Raw genomic sequence first — 16,555 nt, forward strand, 5'->3', positions numbered from 1 at the left:
GGGTAAGGCAAGATTACTGGCTCTATGGCACTTAGAATCTAATTGTATAAGAAGATATGTATATAGTGAAGTAAGTTAGTAAGCAGAATGACATGCTAGTAAAAGCAATGCAGAAAATAAGAAATATTAACATGTAAGCACTAGAAGAAAAAAATTAAACTATGAATTTCTACGTTACTATCAAAATTCGGACACCTATATCTTACTTTTCCATTATACTTTATCAGGAGGAACAATATTATTGCTAGTTAAAATAATTTAACTTCTAGACAAAGATAATTCTGCTCATTTGTGCAAATAGAAATGTAAAAGATAAAGCAATTTATGACTGTCTTTAAATAATATTAAAAGTAAACAGTATGTCCTAGAGAGGAAAAATACAATTTTAAAGAATGGGAATTAAAGCTTATCTCATTTTTTTCAAAGCTGAGTTTTGCACTGCTGTTTCTTATAAAATTGAGATCTATTTTTTTGTCTGTATCAGTTATGAACATTTTTCTGTATGTATTAATTAGATACACTCAGACATATGTACAGTCAAACCGACAATATTCCCAGTAGGGGTGGTCATATATGATGCTCTTAGTGAGTTGAATATATTAGTGCAGGCCTCCTGAAGAATTATATCAAGCCAGCCCTTTGACATTTTCCAAGTGGAGAGCACTTTGCAGGGCATGTCACAATTAATTAGATGGGATGGCATTCTATTTTTGCAAAGGTTTTGTGTACTTCACTACACAAAGAACTAACTAGCTGATAATGAAAATGCCCTTCAAATAAGGGCTGAAGGTTGGAGACTAGCTGCACGGAGGAGGAAGAGTCAGTTTCTTATGCCTATATTTTTTTAAAGTTGAAAGTGATTAACAGCAACAATTTTTTAGCTAAAAAGACAATGAATAACTTTCAATACACAGGCCAGAAGACCACAAAAGGATGTCTAATCAAAATATACAATCAACTTACTAAGAGCAAGTTGTAAATATTGCCCCTTAAAGTACCATCAAAAGTCAAACTTACCTGATCTACTATCCAGAGGTCCAAAATCCAAAGAATATTTCACGACGTGATAGTTATTCCATACATAAAGAAGGTTGTCCCTGGGATTGTAATCCACAGCTGCTATGTACTGGTATGAATTGGGAAAGGGTACATCCACCAAACTATCCTTACTTTGGTCGGTGTTGTAAATGTAGTCAATCTTATTCCCTGTGGCCTCATTGTCATCATCCTCATATACAGATTTGACCACATATAGAATCCCACATATCATAAATGCGTTGGAAGCTGACCTTTTATCATATGCAGTATCCCATGTCCCTTCAATCCGCAGGGTGTAAGGGTTCAACTGACTAATGACAATTTTACCATTGTTTTGTTCTGTTGCATAGATTACCCATAGCCCATTCTCATCCACTGCCAGGTCTATGTCAGATTTGCCTCCCCAACGGTAAGGGGAGGTATCATGGTAATTGGCATTTGCTATGATAGCCTCTCCACTCTTTATCCTAGTCCGCAAATCAAACTTTACTATGTTCCTGGTGCGCTCTTTATTGAAGAACAAAGCTCCGTCATACACTACAAATCCTGTGCCATCCACCCTGTGAGGGAGCTTGTAGGTTGTAGTTGGCCTTCCAGCAATGAAGTCATCCTTGGACGAGTACTCAGTCAGGGTATCAGTTCTGTAGGGGGTCCAGGGCATATAATAAATCTTGTCAGAAGCCTGCAGAGGGTCTTTGCACCATGCCCCAGATTGGTGGTCGGACTCAAACAAATGTTCACTCTGGTATACTCCTTTTAGTAGTCCAGGACAAAGAAAGACTGTTGGAAGGGAAAGAGTCAAAATAATAAATGTATTAATTTTAATATTTTGTCATATATTCTTATTTTTCACCAAATGGAATTCAACTCTAACAAGAAATACCCACCACCACTTAATTATTTTGCTGTATTCTTCTGAGAACATAAAGTAGTCGTCCACATTAATTTTGACATTTGTTCATAATCATTTTGATTTCATTTGCTGAAAAACTTTGGCCTTTTAAAGAGTGGCTGTGCTTTCCTTTGCTCTTTACCTTTGCAAGTGTCTTACAATAATTTTGGATATGCTATATATATAATTGTGACTTATGTCTATGTATTCTATAGACATATAACAAATATAAATTTTTATATGTGATGGTTTTATATATCTTAATTGGAATTTTTAAAGAAATTGTTTTCATTCTGATGCTATTAACTATTCTATACTTATTAAGAAGCATATGGAAATATAATAGTAATTAAAATATAATAATAAGGGAAAAGAAAAGCCCTGTAATACAGGCCACTGAGCCTTCTAGGTAAAAAGCTCTTAAAGCTGCTATAGCACACACAGAGCATGCAACCCACACAATTAAAAATGAGTGATGGATGGATACTGGAAGGAAAAAGAGAAAGGAAGAAAAAGAAAGGAAAGAAGGAATAAGGAAAGAAGAAAAGGTGAAAGGTTACAGAGAAGAACCCAAGATCTAGATTTTAATCAGTTAAAAATGTCCTGTTAAATACAGTAGTATTGGAACTTAAAAACATGTACCTTTTACTGTTACATGAGAAGAACATTAAAAAACAAGATTACTTGCTAAAATATTTTGCTGCTCATACTTCAGACTGAAAATGGGCAGGAATTATCTGATTCAGTTGATTTTTAGTATGATTCAGTAGCACATCATATGAGTGGTGGTAAAAAAAAAAAAAAAAAAAAAAAAAAAAAAACTTGGCCAATTCATCTGTAATGAAGCGGCTAAAAAGCAATGTTTCCCAAAGGGAGGTCATTGAAGCACCTGTTTTAAGTGGTTTAGCCACATATTACACAGAAAAAAAACAGGGATCCCTAGCCATCTGTGTTTAAGAAATATCATATGAAACATAATACCAGGACTCTAATAGCTGAGGTACATTAGTGAATCTCCAAGATGGAAGTGGGGAGGGTGAGCAAATTTCACAAACTAATTTGATCATGGAACCCTTTCTACAGAGCCTGATGGGGTGTAATGTTCTGCTGAACCTGCTATGGGAAACAGTGCTCCAATATTTTTGCAGAGAAAACACATTGAAAAATAATCATGCAGTCCACTGTTATGTTTGAAATGATTAGAAGTGTATTGGGAGGAGAAATTAGGAAATCACAAGAAATTTGGATGTTGACCCATATTTTAATGATTAAAGTATTATTCTCTTGGTATTAGTGATTAGCTCTTTAACAACAACTATAAACCTACATCCAATGGAAAATAATCTAAGATGAAACTCAGCTAGGGTTTACAGATTATTAAAAAGGAAAGTACCTTATTAAAATGCCCAAAGTTTTAATTTTGGAAAAATGAAAAGTTTAGGGGAAAAGTTAACTATCAAAATCTTCCATAGCAAGGATAGAGGGCCATCATCAAATTATACTCGATAATAAAATTGATTATTAGAAGAATTTCTCAGGATTCTAATATGATGTCTATAATTATAAACGATGGGTAGGTATTATTGTCAAAATTGTATATAAACTTTATGCTAGTTAATAATCAGCCCTTGGTTACTAAAGCAATTTATTTTAAGGTATTTTAGAAAACCACCTCCCCTTTTCCCCTAATAGTTAAAAATTAAAGGAACAGGGGAACCACACCAGAGCTATGGAAAATTATCTAGTATAGAAATAAAAACAAATCTAAAGCAGTTACTATCCAAAACCATCTACTGTTTTTCTAACTGCTTAAATAAAGAGGAATAGAATGCACGGTTGAAAATTTTACACTATTAAACTGTTTTAGGATTAAAAAAATCAAACCAGCACTGGTCAGTACAACAGACTAAAGTGAAGTTGAGCAGCAGAAGTAGTAAATAAATTTTCATAAAATAGATAAGAATTAATAACAAAATTATTTTAACTAGATGTTAAACTGTTAAATAACTTAGCCTATAAATAGTATATAATTTATGAAAGGTATTTAATTACCTTTTTGTTCCACTTCTATTGGAGAGAGAGAAGTAAAGAGAGAGAGGAGAAAAGAGAATAGATTAATGGTACGATATTGGCCAAGCACTTTTTATTCACCTCTTCCAAACTGAAAGTAAATTATTTATTTCACTCATACTTGCTTTATTGAACATTATGTTTTTTAAAAAAACCCATTCCTCTATAAAATTATTTTTAAGAAACAATCACATTATAAGCTTAAAAATACAGTACAAACTTGGAAAAAATAAGGCAAAAGTTAATCAAGCTAAGACTGAATAAACATACCATTCCAAATTATAGACATAGGGAATACAATATTCATAATAATAACACAAATATTTTCCATGTGAAAGACAGGTTGGTAACTATACATAGAAAGCTTTCAGATAGCTGGGATAGTCTCATTTATTAAATATTATATTTATATCACTATTTAACATAATAGTCTTGCTTTTTACCCATCTCAAAAATTGATGTCTTCAGAAGAAACTACTCTGTAATTCATTTCCTAAGGCCTAATATTTTCTATATGTTGTCAGTATTATGAGAAATGTACTTCATGGGGTGACACATTAACAGGGAATGATCTCATTCTGAATAAACATATTTAGAATCTTTATTGAAGAAAGTTCTAGTCCTCACACTCAACAATATTTTATATTATTGTGGAAAAATACCGTCTTTCAGAAAAATCTGTATCTGAAGGTTGATATAAATAATAAGCCACCTGCCCTGGGCTTTTCTGAAATTCCTAAGAGAGCCTTTCAACAAACTCTTAAAAGAATAAATTGGTATCCTCAAACACGTTATGGTTATGTATCTTTCAAATTAGATTCCATTATTATTTTAAGATATTGACTAATACAAGTCAGGGAAAATTCAGGGAAATTATAACATATTCATGAAACTCATCAAGCAGCATATTCTTTATCTTATAAACATTTGTCTCATTGGAGACAATTTGCCTAGACCACAACAAGAAAAAAAAAAAAGAATCAATGGGAAAAAAGAGTCAGGAAAGAATGGGTTCATAATACAAACTTTGAAAAAAAATCACAGATTTCAAGTGATACAAATCTAAGATAATTTCAGTGGAAGGGATAAATTGAGCTACTATGCACAATAAATAAAACTACAGGAAATTTTTAAAACAAGGGAGAAATATCATTTTGGATGGTTACTTTTAGGTGAGATTTTTGTGCATTGACCTAAGCTCATGTCTTCAATTGCTGGCAAAATCACACTCATTTCTCTCCACTGACTTTTTTTGAAAGCTCAGTATCACACGTGTTAGAAGACAAAAATGGAATATATGAAAAGTTATGCTTAGGAAGTTGTAAATGGGGTTCTCTTTTTAAGATTCCTTATCTCATTAATTTACAAATCTTATTTTTAGCAATATTTCTAGGACTCTTAAGAACTCTATGATACTTATACTGTTAAAATTTATCATCATCCTCAATTATGGATCTTTATCAAGTAACTGTACTGTTCACTGGACTGTATGCCTCATTATAGGTCAGTTAAAAGCTTTACCTAAGAGATGCACTTCATGCTATGGCTAGATTACTAACAAACCTGAGTTCAGACTGACAACTAGAAGAACCATAACTAAGCACCTTAAAAATTATTTAATCAGAAGAGCTTCAAGATGGCAGAAGAAGAAGACTTGGAGATCACAGGACATATTTAGAGTGATGAAAGGGAAAAACCTACAACCAAGATTACTCTACCCAGCAAGATCTCATTCACATTCGACGAAGAAACTAAAACCTTTACAAAGCAAAAGCTAAGACAATTCAGCACCAGCAAACCAACTTTACAACAAATGCTAAAGGAACTTCTCTAGGCAGGAAACACAAGAGAAGGCAAAGACCTACAATAACAAATCCAAAACAAGAAAATGGTAATAGGAACATACATATAGATAATTACCTTAAGTATAAATGGATTAAATGCTCCAACTAAAAGACACAGACTGGCTGAATGGATATAAAACAAGACCCATACATATGCTGACTACAAGAGACCCAGTTCAGACCTAGGGACACAGACAGACTGAAAGTGAGGAGATGGAAAAAGATATTACATGCAAAAGAAAATCAAAAGAAAGCTGGAGTAGCAATCCTCATATCAGACAAGTAGACTTTAAAATAAAGACTATTAGAAGAGACAAAGAAGGACACTCCATAATGATCAAGGGATCAATCCAAGAAGAAGATATAAAAATAGTAAATATTTATGTTCCCAACATAGGAGCACCCCAGTACATAAGGCAAATATTAACAGCTATAAAAGGGGAAATCAACAGTAACACAATCATAGTAGGGGACTTTAAAACCCCGCTTTCACCAATGGACAGATCATCCAAAATGAAAATAAATAGGAAACACAAGCTTTTAATGATACATTAAACAAGATGGACTTAATTGATATTTATATGACATTCCATCCAAAAGCAACCAATACACTTTCTTCGCAAGTGCTCATGGAACATTCTCCAGGATAGATCATATCTTGGGTAACATATCAAGCCTTGGTAAATTTAATAAAATTGAAATCGTATCAAGTATCTTTTCTGACCACAACATTATGAGACTAGATATCAATTATAGGAAAAAAAATCTGTAAAAAATATAAACACATGGAGGCTAAGCAATTCACTACTTAATAACCCAGAGATCACTGAAGAAATCAAAGAGGAAATCAAAATATACCTAGAAACAAATGACAGTGAAAACACAACGACCCAAAACCTATGGGATGTAGCAAAAGCAGGTCTGAGAGGGAAGTTTACAGCAATAAAATCCTAACTCAAGAAACAAGAAAAAAAAAAAAAAAAAAAAAAAAAAAAAAAAAAAAAGAAACAAGAAACATCTCAAATAAACAATCAAACGTTACACTTAAAGAAATTAGAGAACCAAAAAAAAAAAAAGTTAGCAGCTAGCAGAAGGACAAACATCATAGAGATCAGATCAGAAATAAATAAAAAAGAAATGAAGGAAATGATAGGAAAGATCAATAAAACTAAAAGCTGGTTCTTTGAGAAGGTAAACAAAATTGATAAACCATTAGCCAGACTCATCAAGAAAAAAAGGGAGAAGACTCAAATCAATAGAGTTAGAAATGAAAAAGAATAACAACTGACACTGCAGAAATACAAAGGATCATGAGAGATTACTACAAGCAACTCTATGCCAATAAAATGGACAACCTGGAAGAAATGGACACATTCTTAGAAATGCACAACCTTCTGAGACTGAACCAGGAAGTAACAGAAAATATGAACAGACAAATCACAAGCACTAAAATAGAAACTGTAATTAAAAATCTTCCAACAGACAAAACCCCAGGAGCAGATGGCTTCACAGGTGAATTCTATCAAATATTTAGAGAAGAGCTAACAGCTATCCTTCTCAAACTCTTTCAAAATATAGCAAAGGAAGGAACACTCCCAAATTCATTCTAAGAGGTCACCATCACCCTGATACCAAAACCAGAGAGAGATGTCACAAAGAAAGAAAACTACAGGTCAATATCACTGATGAACATAGATGCAAATATCCTAGACTTAGAGGGAACTTACCTCAACAAAATAAAGGCCATATATGGCAAACCCACAGCCAACATCGTCCTCAATGGTGAAAAACTGAAACCATTTCCTCTAAGATCAGGAACAAACCAGGGTTGCCCACTCTCACCACTATTATTCAACATAGTTTTGGAAGTTTTAGCCACAGCAATCAGAGAAGAGAAAGAAATAAATCCAAAACGGAAAAGAAGTAAAGCTGTCATTGTTTGCAGATGACATGATACTATACATAGAGAATCCTAAAGATGCTACCAGAAAACTACTAGAGCTAATCAATGACTTTGCTAAAGTAGCAAGATACAAAATTAATGCACAGAAATCTCTTGCATTCCTAAACACTAATGATGAAAAATCTGAAAGTGAAATTAAGAAAACACTCCTATTTACCATTGCAACAAAAAGAATAAAATACCTAGCAATAAACTTACCTAAGGAGACAATAACCTGTATGTAGAAATCTATAAGACACTGATGAAAGAAATTAAAGATGATACAAATAGATGGAGAGATTTACTATGTTCTTGGATTGGAAGAATTAACATTGTGAAAATGACTATACTACTTAAAGCAACCTACAGATTCAATGCAATCTCTATCAAACTACCACTGGCATTTTTCTCAGAATTAGAACAAAAAATTGCACAATTTGTATGGAAACATAAATCACCCTGAATAGACAAAGCAATCTTGAGAAAGCAAAAGAGAGCTGGAGGACTCAGGCTCCCTGACTTCAGACTAAACTACAAAGCTACAGTAATCAAGTCAGTATGGTACTGGCACAAAAATAAAAATATAGATTAATTGAACAGAATAGAAAGCCCAGAGTTAAACCCATGCACATATGGTCACCTTATCTTTGATAAAGGAGGCAAGAATATACAAACCTAGAGAAATGGAAACAAAAACAAAAAACAATGGGACCTAATGAAACTTAAAATCTTATGCACAGCAAAGGAAACCATAAACAAAACGAAAAGACAACCCTCAAAATGGGAGAAAATATTTGCAAATGAAGCAACTGATAAAGGATTAATCTCCAAAATCTACAAGCAGCTCATGCAGCTCAATATCAAAAAAACAAACAACCCAATCCAAAAATGGGCAGCAGACCTAAATAGACATTTCTCCAAAGAAGATATACAGATTGCCAACAAACACATGAAAGAATGCTTAACATCACTAATCATTAGAGAAATGCAAATCAAAACTACAATAAGATATCACCTCACACTGGTCAGAATGGCCATCATCAAAAAATCTACAAACAATAAATGCTGGAGAGGGTGTGGAGAAAAGGGAACCCTCTTGCACTGTTGGTTGGAATGTAAATTGATACAGCCACTATGGAGAACAGTATGGAGGTTCCTGAGAAAACTAAAAATAGAACTACCATACGACCCAGCAATCCCACTACTGGGCATATACCCTGAGAAAACCATCATTCAAAATGAGTCATGTACCACAATGTTCATTGAAGCTCTATTTACAATACCAGGACATGGAAGCAACCTATGTGTCCATCAACAAATGAATGGATAATGAAGGTTAGGCACATACATACAATGGAATATTACTCAGCCATAAAAGAAACGAAATTGAGTTATTTGTAGTGAGGTGGATGGACCTAGATTCTATCATACAGAGTGAAGTAAGTGAGAAAGAGAAGAACAAATACCATATGCTAACACATATATATGGAACTAAAAAAAAAGGTTCTGAAGAACCTACGGGCAGGACAGGAATAAAGATGCAGATGTAGAGAATGGACTTGCGGACACGGGGAGGGGGAAGTGGGACTTCGTCTCACTGGGACGAAGTGAGAGAGTGTTATGGATATATGTACACTACCAAATGTAAAATAGATAGCTAGTGGTAAGCAGCTGCACAGCACCAGGAGATCAGCTCGGTGCTTTGTGACCACCTGGAGGGGTGGGATAGAGAGGGGGGGAGGGAGGGAAACACAAGAGGGTAGAGATATGGGGATATATGTATATGTATAACTGATTCACTTTGTTATAAAGCAGAAACTAACACACCATTGTAAAGCAATTAAATTATACTCCAGTAAAGATGTTAAAAAATTATTTAATCAAAAGCCAACTGTTAAAAAAGGTAACATAAAAGATTATACTAATGCCCATTAAAATAATGAATTAAATGTGATTTCAAAAGTGCAAAAATTTTTTAATCAATAGTCTCAAAAGTTTGGACTTGAGGCCCATTTTACAATGAAGTTGGAAGTTCGGAATGGAATCTTACACTAAAGTTGACATTTTTCAAGCACTAGCCTATACAGGGATTTCTAGAACTAATTTCATTCCTTGAAATAGCTCTAAATATATATCCTTTGAATTATATATGAAGGTATTTATATTCTACAACATAAAATGTACACTCACACAACTTTAGTCTTATTCCACATAAAATTCTTCAACTTAGATTGCAATTGCCCTAGCTTCTTGGTGATTAGTACTTCTCTCTCCAACAAATATTTAATGAGGAAGATGGCATATATGGTAAAAAGTATTGATAAGTTATTTATTATAGTCTATAAATACTATTTTACAATTCAATGGACATTTTTATTTTTCCAACAACTTTTACCTCTTTTTTTCTAAATTGTCATTAGGTAAAATTTAACTTTTAATTCTCTGGTCCTGGTCTAACGTGAAGAAATTGGCAGGAACTGTAGCATAAGTAAAGCATGCCTCTGGTACTGCAGGTGACTCAAAATTAAGATTTATTAGGCAGTTGTACTTCGGAGAAAATTATTATGGTCTTGCCTATGTCGTGACTGGCTGTAGCCCATTCATCATTTATTTGCTAGTTTCAAGACTAAAGTAAAATATCCTATAATTTTAGTTGAAGTAAGTACACACAAATCAAATTCCCATAACAAAAACTGGCAAGGCAAACATGATTTGTCACTGAAAAGCTTAGTAACATTTAGGATTGGCCAGTCATTGCCTATCATCTAATTCTGATTCTAGAAGCTTCCCTCACCTGAAAAAATAAACAAAAAACATGCAAACAAATTGCCTGCATACAGAAAACATGCTTACCACAGTATCCTTCACAAGTTCACAATGCCTGGCACATAATACATACTTGATGAACAGCTATTGAATTAATACAAAATCCACAGAGGTGATTAATTCTGCTTCTCAATATTTTAAGCATGTAGTAAAAAGAAAAACGTGGCAAAAGAGAATCTGAACTTGTTATATAGACTCATACGTGCAATGCATATCTGCATGATGTCTTTCAATATTTTAATGCATGGGGAGGAAAATAAAATTTATAAGCAGTTTGTTTCTTCAACTCATTATATGTAAAACCAGAGCAAAAAAAAAGGCAAAGAGGAAAAAGTATATGAATGGTTCCGAGGGTTATATTGGCAAGAAAAATTTGTTGTTATAAAACAGCCTGTGACATACTCCCTTTACTCCTCTCTGTTATGAGATCATAAATAAATGAATTGTATGATGACAACTCTGCTAGGTCTTCTTTAGGACCTCTTGTCTTTAGCCTGGTCCAATATCCTGAATTCCACATTATAGCTGTCATTGTTCATGTCCAAATTTCCTTGGAACTAGTTTCTCTCCTTTTCTCTCTTCACTTTTAACCCCCAAACTATTTTCATTGTCCATTCAACCTCCATAAATATATTTATGTATTTCCTTAAAGTGATTTCCTTGTTGTCCTTTGTCCTCCTTAACATCTCAAGCTGTATCCTGTGGTTAGAGTAAGTGACAAATTCAGACTAAGCGTAATTGTATTCTGTATAAAAGGAAGAAACAGGGAAAAAAAAGAAGAGTAAATTTTCCCTTCATTCCCCAACAGTTCATAAAATAGATATAGTCATGTTATTGTTTAGAAAAATAAGATGTTATTAGTTCTATATTAGTTCTGTCCATATTTGTACCATATGCAATACTTTTGAATTGTGTTCCTTAATTAGAAAAGGTATAGATGAGAGAGCATATGCATGCATTGCCAAGTTTTTTTTAAGTTGTATTGCAAATTACAGAGAAATAAAATTGTTGCACGCCAAGAATTGTTAGAACTAAATTGCTATAACTAAGAACTATGAAATTGTCTCTAATTCTAATGTAGCTTAAAATTTCTTTTCTTTTAAACTGCAAGTCATACAACACATTTTCTATCTATGATTTAAAGGTTCCAAATGAGTAGAATGTTAGAATACAATGATGCCTCTGGATCTCCGTAATATATAAATAAAAAGATACTTATGAGTAGCATAGGATAGTAATGAAATATTAAATAATTTATAAACAAAGATTTTCATCATTGAAATGTACTAGTTTTGTTTTTGTTTTTGTTTTTGCGGTACGCAGGCCTCTCACCGCTGTGGCCTCTCCCGTTGCGCTCCGGATGCGCAGGCTCAGCGGCCATGGCTCATGGGCCCAGCCGCTCCGCGGCACGTGGGACCCTCCCGGACCGGGACACGAACCCGCGTCCCCTGCATCAGTAGGTGGACCCCCAACCACTGTGCCACCAGGGAAGACCATGTAGTAGTATTTTGAATAGAATTATTTTCTTGGTTACATTTGGCTTAGACTATGAAAATACATTTGGGTACACTTATCACAGGCCAGCTGGGCAGTTAAGGAGATGGCAGAAAGGCAAACTAAGTAAGTAATAAGCAAATCAGTCTTTGATGAAAATTTGCCAGTGCATTATCTACAAACAAAATCATCTATAAGTGGATAACCAAAAGTTCACAGTAATATTTTATATCAGTATAGTACTAAGTAAACGAAATGTTTTCATATGAATCACTTGCTTTAATTCTTTAAACAACACTGTGATATGGTGCTAGTTACTACCATATCAGAGACAAGTCAACTGAAACTCAAAAGGATTTGACCCAGGTCAACACTAGTAGGTGGCAGAGTCCTATCATTTGTCTAATATCATACACTGGTTCTCACAACATGTAAACTCAATGAAACACAGTTTGTTGCATTCTTGCTCTCCGTTTCCTTTCTGTCACCAAATCCAAGCAGGAGTGTACTTTAGAGGAGATTAATAACATAAATGGAAACTCCCTAAGCTCAGGCACTGTGTCTATTATAAAAACTAACAATAATTAAGTATGTACCACATGCCACATATTGCATATGATACTAATTTAATCATCTCACAACAACCTTATGAGGTAGATATTCTCATTATCTTAAGTTTTCTAATGACAAAACAGGCACAAAGATGCATGGATCTTTTGTTAATAAGTAGCAGAGCTGGAATTCAAATCCAAGTTTTGATCTTATTCATCACTGCATCTTCAATGCCCAGCACACAGAAAGAGCTCAATTAATATTTCTTACGCCTCCATGCAATGATGAATTGCGCTGTGTTATTTTCAAAGAAAGGAACTGAATGTCATACTTTTCAGTGCTATCAAGCCTGAGAATGGTGATGCAATCCATATCTCCAGAGAAGATAAAATAATAGAAAAAATGGGTTCCTCATTTCTTGGCCAAGGAAACGAGATATTTCTTATCACCAGAAACAAACCAGTTCTGAATACCTCATGTCCTGTTAATTATTATTCTGAAGCAGAGAAAATTCTCTCTTCTTCCATTTCACATCCACCAAGAAAATACAGAAGCACTTCAATAAACAGAAATAAAAAGATCTCTGAAGTTAATTAATTTTTTGGTATATTACATATGAAAAATTCTGACAGACATCTGTCTCTTTCAGTAAACAAAGTGCTAATCCTTTATTTAATGAAAGACAAGGGTAATCTCTGCAGCTCAGCTTCTAAATTATGTTTTTCAAATGATACCCATGCATCAGTGAAGAAAAGTGCCGCTCAAGCACCTTGTATTACAATGGCTTTACATAATGTGTTTCCAAAATTATCACCTCCTAATGAATTTCATCCTGGAGTGTGTAGACTGAAAATGTCAATAATTTATAAAATGCTTTCACTAGTCCCATTATAATTTAAGCACTTAAATACAATATCTATAGATGCTGCAGAAAATGAGACTGCCTTTTATTTTGTATTAACTTTCCATTCCATTGATGTAACTGTAAAAGCTTTCAAACTGTTAATTTAGCCTTTTAAAAGAAAATGGTGCTATTAGTTGACTCCTTCGTGAATCTATTGGTAATAGCTTCTAGTGAAAATAGTAATTTTCAAAGTTATTATTGGTAACAGTTAAAGTCAACAACACATTTGGTTCATCTAAGATGTACCCTTGTCATAATGATTTGTCACCACTATGTAAAAACCATGTGGCATTTAGAGTTGCTAAATAAAAAACAAAGGCAGAGTCCCCTCAGAGAGTACTAGACTATATATGCATATTTATATATTAGATCCGCTGACTGCATTTTTTATGTGCAAGGCCCTCAGAGCTGTGAATACAGAGATAACTAATAACAATCATAATACCTAACAGTTACTGATCATATACTATGTGAATAGTCATCCAGTAGATCATTTTCTTTAGTCCTCAAAGAAACTGGATTTGCTGGTACTATTATGAATATGTTACAAGGGAGGAACTGATCTCTGCCTTAGGGAAGCTTATAATAAGTGGTGATTTTCAGTTTACCAATAAGTGGTATTCAGTTTACCACCAGTAAGTTCCTTTTAAATGCTTTCAAAGGAGCTAGTATAAAAAGATTAAAAATAGACAAGAGGGCTTCTCTGGTGGCACAGTGGTTGAGTGTCTGCCTGCCAACGCAGGGGACACGGGTTCATGCCCCGGTCTGGGAAGATCCCACATGCCGCGGAGCGGCTAGGCCTGTGAGCCATAGACGCTGAGCCTGCGCGTCCGGAACCTGTGCTCTGCAACGGGAGAGGCCACAACAGTGAGAGGCCCGCGTACTGCAAAAAAAAAAAAAAAAGACAAGAAGAGAAGTGAAAGGCAGAGAAAGGGGAATTGTTAAGAGAAGCTGAAGTTAGAAACACATAGCATAACAGTTTGACTACCATCAAATTTCTTGTGGAAAATGTTATCCATTTGCTCTTGAGAAATATAGTTTTCACTGATGCCTATTACTAGGTTCTATGGATACAGCTCTGCATATCTAAACAAATAAAATACTCAAAATGAATCTAAATAAAGTCCCAGATAGTTAGTAAATACCTTATAATTAATGTTCCCAGGGTTCTAGGGCTGAAAGTTCTTTTTAGGTATCTAGTCCCAGCCAGTATTTTACAAATTAGAAAAATGAAGCCAGAGAATTAAGATAATAGCCCCAAATCAGTTTAATTATGTTTTTTTTTTTTTTTTTTTTTGGCCGTACGTGGGCCTCGCACTGTTGTGGCCTCTCCTCCTGCGGAGCACAGGCTCCAGACGCGCAGGCTCAGCGGCCATGGCTCACGGGCCCAGCCGCTCCACGACATGTGGGATCTTCCCAGACTGGGACACGAACCCCTGTTCCCTGCATCGGCAGGCGGACTCTCAACCACTGCGGCACCAGAGAAGCCCTGAATTATGGTTTTAATAGTATTAAAAACAAATTATTAAGTAATGTGAATATTTTGAGACACTTAACAACTTTACGCATTGTGAGGGCAGAAATGGCTATCCTAATTTTATTGATGAGAAAAACCAGAAGCTGAAAGAAGTCAAGTTACTTTACTTTTGACTAAACATTATTCTTTCAGTCTTCACCAGAGCTCTTAAGATCTTGTGAATTATTCTTGGAACTGAAAATTTTTATCATCACTTGGTGCAAGAGAAAGGGACAACAAAACCCACAGTGACATTCAGTAAGGAAAAAAAGAAAACAACATTTTGAAGAATAGCTTAGGAATCTGAGGACCTACTACGTACTAGGGTACTTTGTAGAACTCTTCCAAATATCCCAACCAACCTGAACTAGATTCACTAGCCAAAGAGCAGAAAATATTTTGTATTCAGTAATAGCATAGATAATAATATAAATATGATTTTTGGAACTATAAACAAAATTAATCTCAGAATTCATTAGTAGAAAATATACACCAAAAATATCATATAGAAAAAGTGCTTCAGATGATTCTAATGTGCAGCCAAATTTAGGTTGCCACTGCTTAAGCTTTTGAACCGCTGCTACATATTTTCACCTCATCTTCCTATGAGAATATCCAACTGTATTTTTTTTCTTTTTCTTTTTTTTAACTGTCTTATTATAAGATTTACTGTCTTAAATAAGATTGAGAAATTTAATGCTGAGCGGGACGAGGGGAAAATGGCGGGACGAGGGGAAGATGGTGGAATGAGGGGAAGATGGCGGAAGAGTAAGATGTGGAGATCACCTTCCTCCGCACAGATACACCAGAAATACATCTACACGTGGAACAACTCCCACAGAACACCTACTGAATGCTGGCATAAGACCTGAGACCTCCCCAAAGGCAAGAAACTCCCCACGTACCTGGGTAGGGCAAAAGAATAAAGTATAAACAGAGACAAAAGGATAGGGACGGGACCTGCACCAGTGGGAGGGAGCTGTGAAGGAGGAAAGGTTTCTACACACTAGGAAGCCCCTTCGCGGGCGGAGACTGCGGGTGGCGGAGGGGGGAAGCTTCAGAGCCGCGGAGGAGAGCGCAGCCACAGGAGCGAGGAGGGAAAAGCTGAGAGATTCCCGCACAGAGGATCGGTGCTGACCAGCACTCACCAGCCCAAGAGGCTTGTCTGCTCACCTGCTGGTGCGGGCGGGGCTGGGAGCTGAGGCTCGGGCTTCTGTCAGAGCGCAGGGAGAGGACTGGGGTTGGCGGCGTGAACACAGCCTGCAGGGGGCTAGTGCACCACGGCTAGACGGGAGGGAGTCCGGGGCAAAGTCTGGACCTGCCGAAGAGGCAAGAGACTTTTTCTTCCCTCATTGTTTCCTGGTGCACGAGGAGAAGGGATTCAGAGCGCTGCTTAAACGAGCTCCAGAGACGGGAGCGAGCCGCGGCTAAAGCGCGGACCCCAGAGACAGTCATGAGACACTAAGGCTGCTGCTGC

General features: G+C 35.4%; 1 protein-coding gene across 3 annotated transcripts in view; it reads right to left on the minus strand.

Moving 5' to 3' along the window:
- Positions 1 to 16,555, minus strand: part of ADGRL3 (adhesion G protein-coupled receptor L3) — a 688,045-nt gene that overhangs the window by 312,860 nt on the left and 358,630 nt on the right. For 2 of the 3 annotated variants that reach the window (XM_024751340.1, XM_024751338.1), the window contains exons 5-6: positions 3,983 to 3,997; positions 1,018 to 1,818 (exon numbers count right to left, since the gene is read on the minus strand). In XM_024751340.1, the coding sequence (XP_024607108.1) occupies positions 1,018 to 1,818; positions 3,983 to 3,997 (816 nt within the window). The remainder of the gene's footprint in view (positions 1 to 1,017; positions 1,819 to 3,982; positions 3,998 to 16,555) is intronic. The other variant, XM_024751339.1, reaches the window with a different exon arrangement.

The sequence above is a fragment of the Neophocaena asiaeorientalis genome, unplaced genomic scaffold (assembly GCF_003031525.2).
Source record: "Neophocaena asiaeorientalis asiaeorientalis breed wild unplaced genomic scaffold, Neophocaena_asiaeorientalis_V1.1 scaffold228, whole genome shotgun sequence".
NCBI classification, from domain to species: domain Eukaryota; kingdom Metazoa; phylum Chordata; class Mammalia; order Artiodactyla; family Phocoenidae; genus Neophocaena; species Neophocaena asiaeorientalis.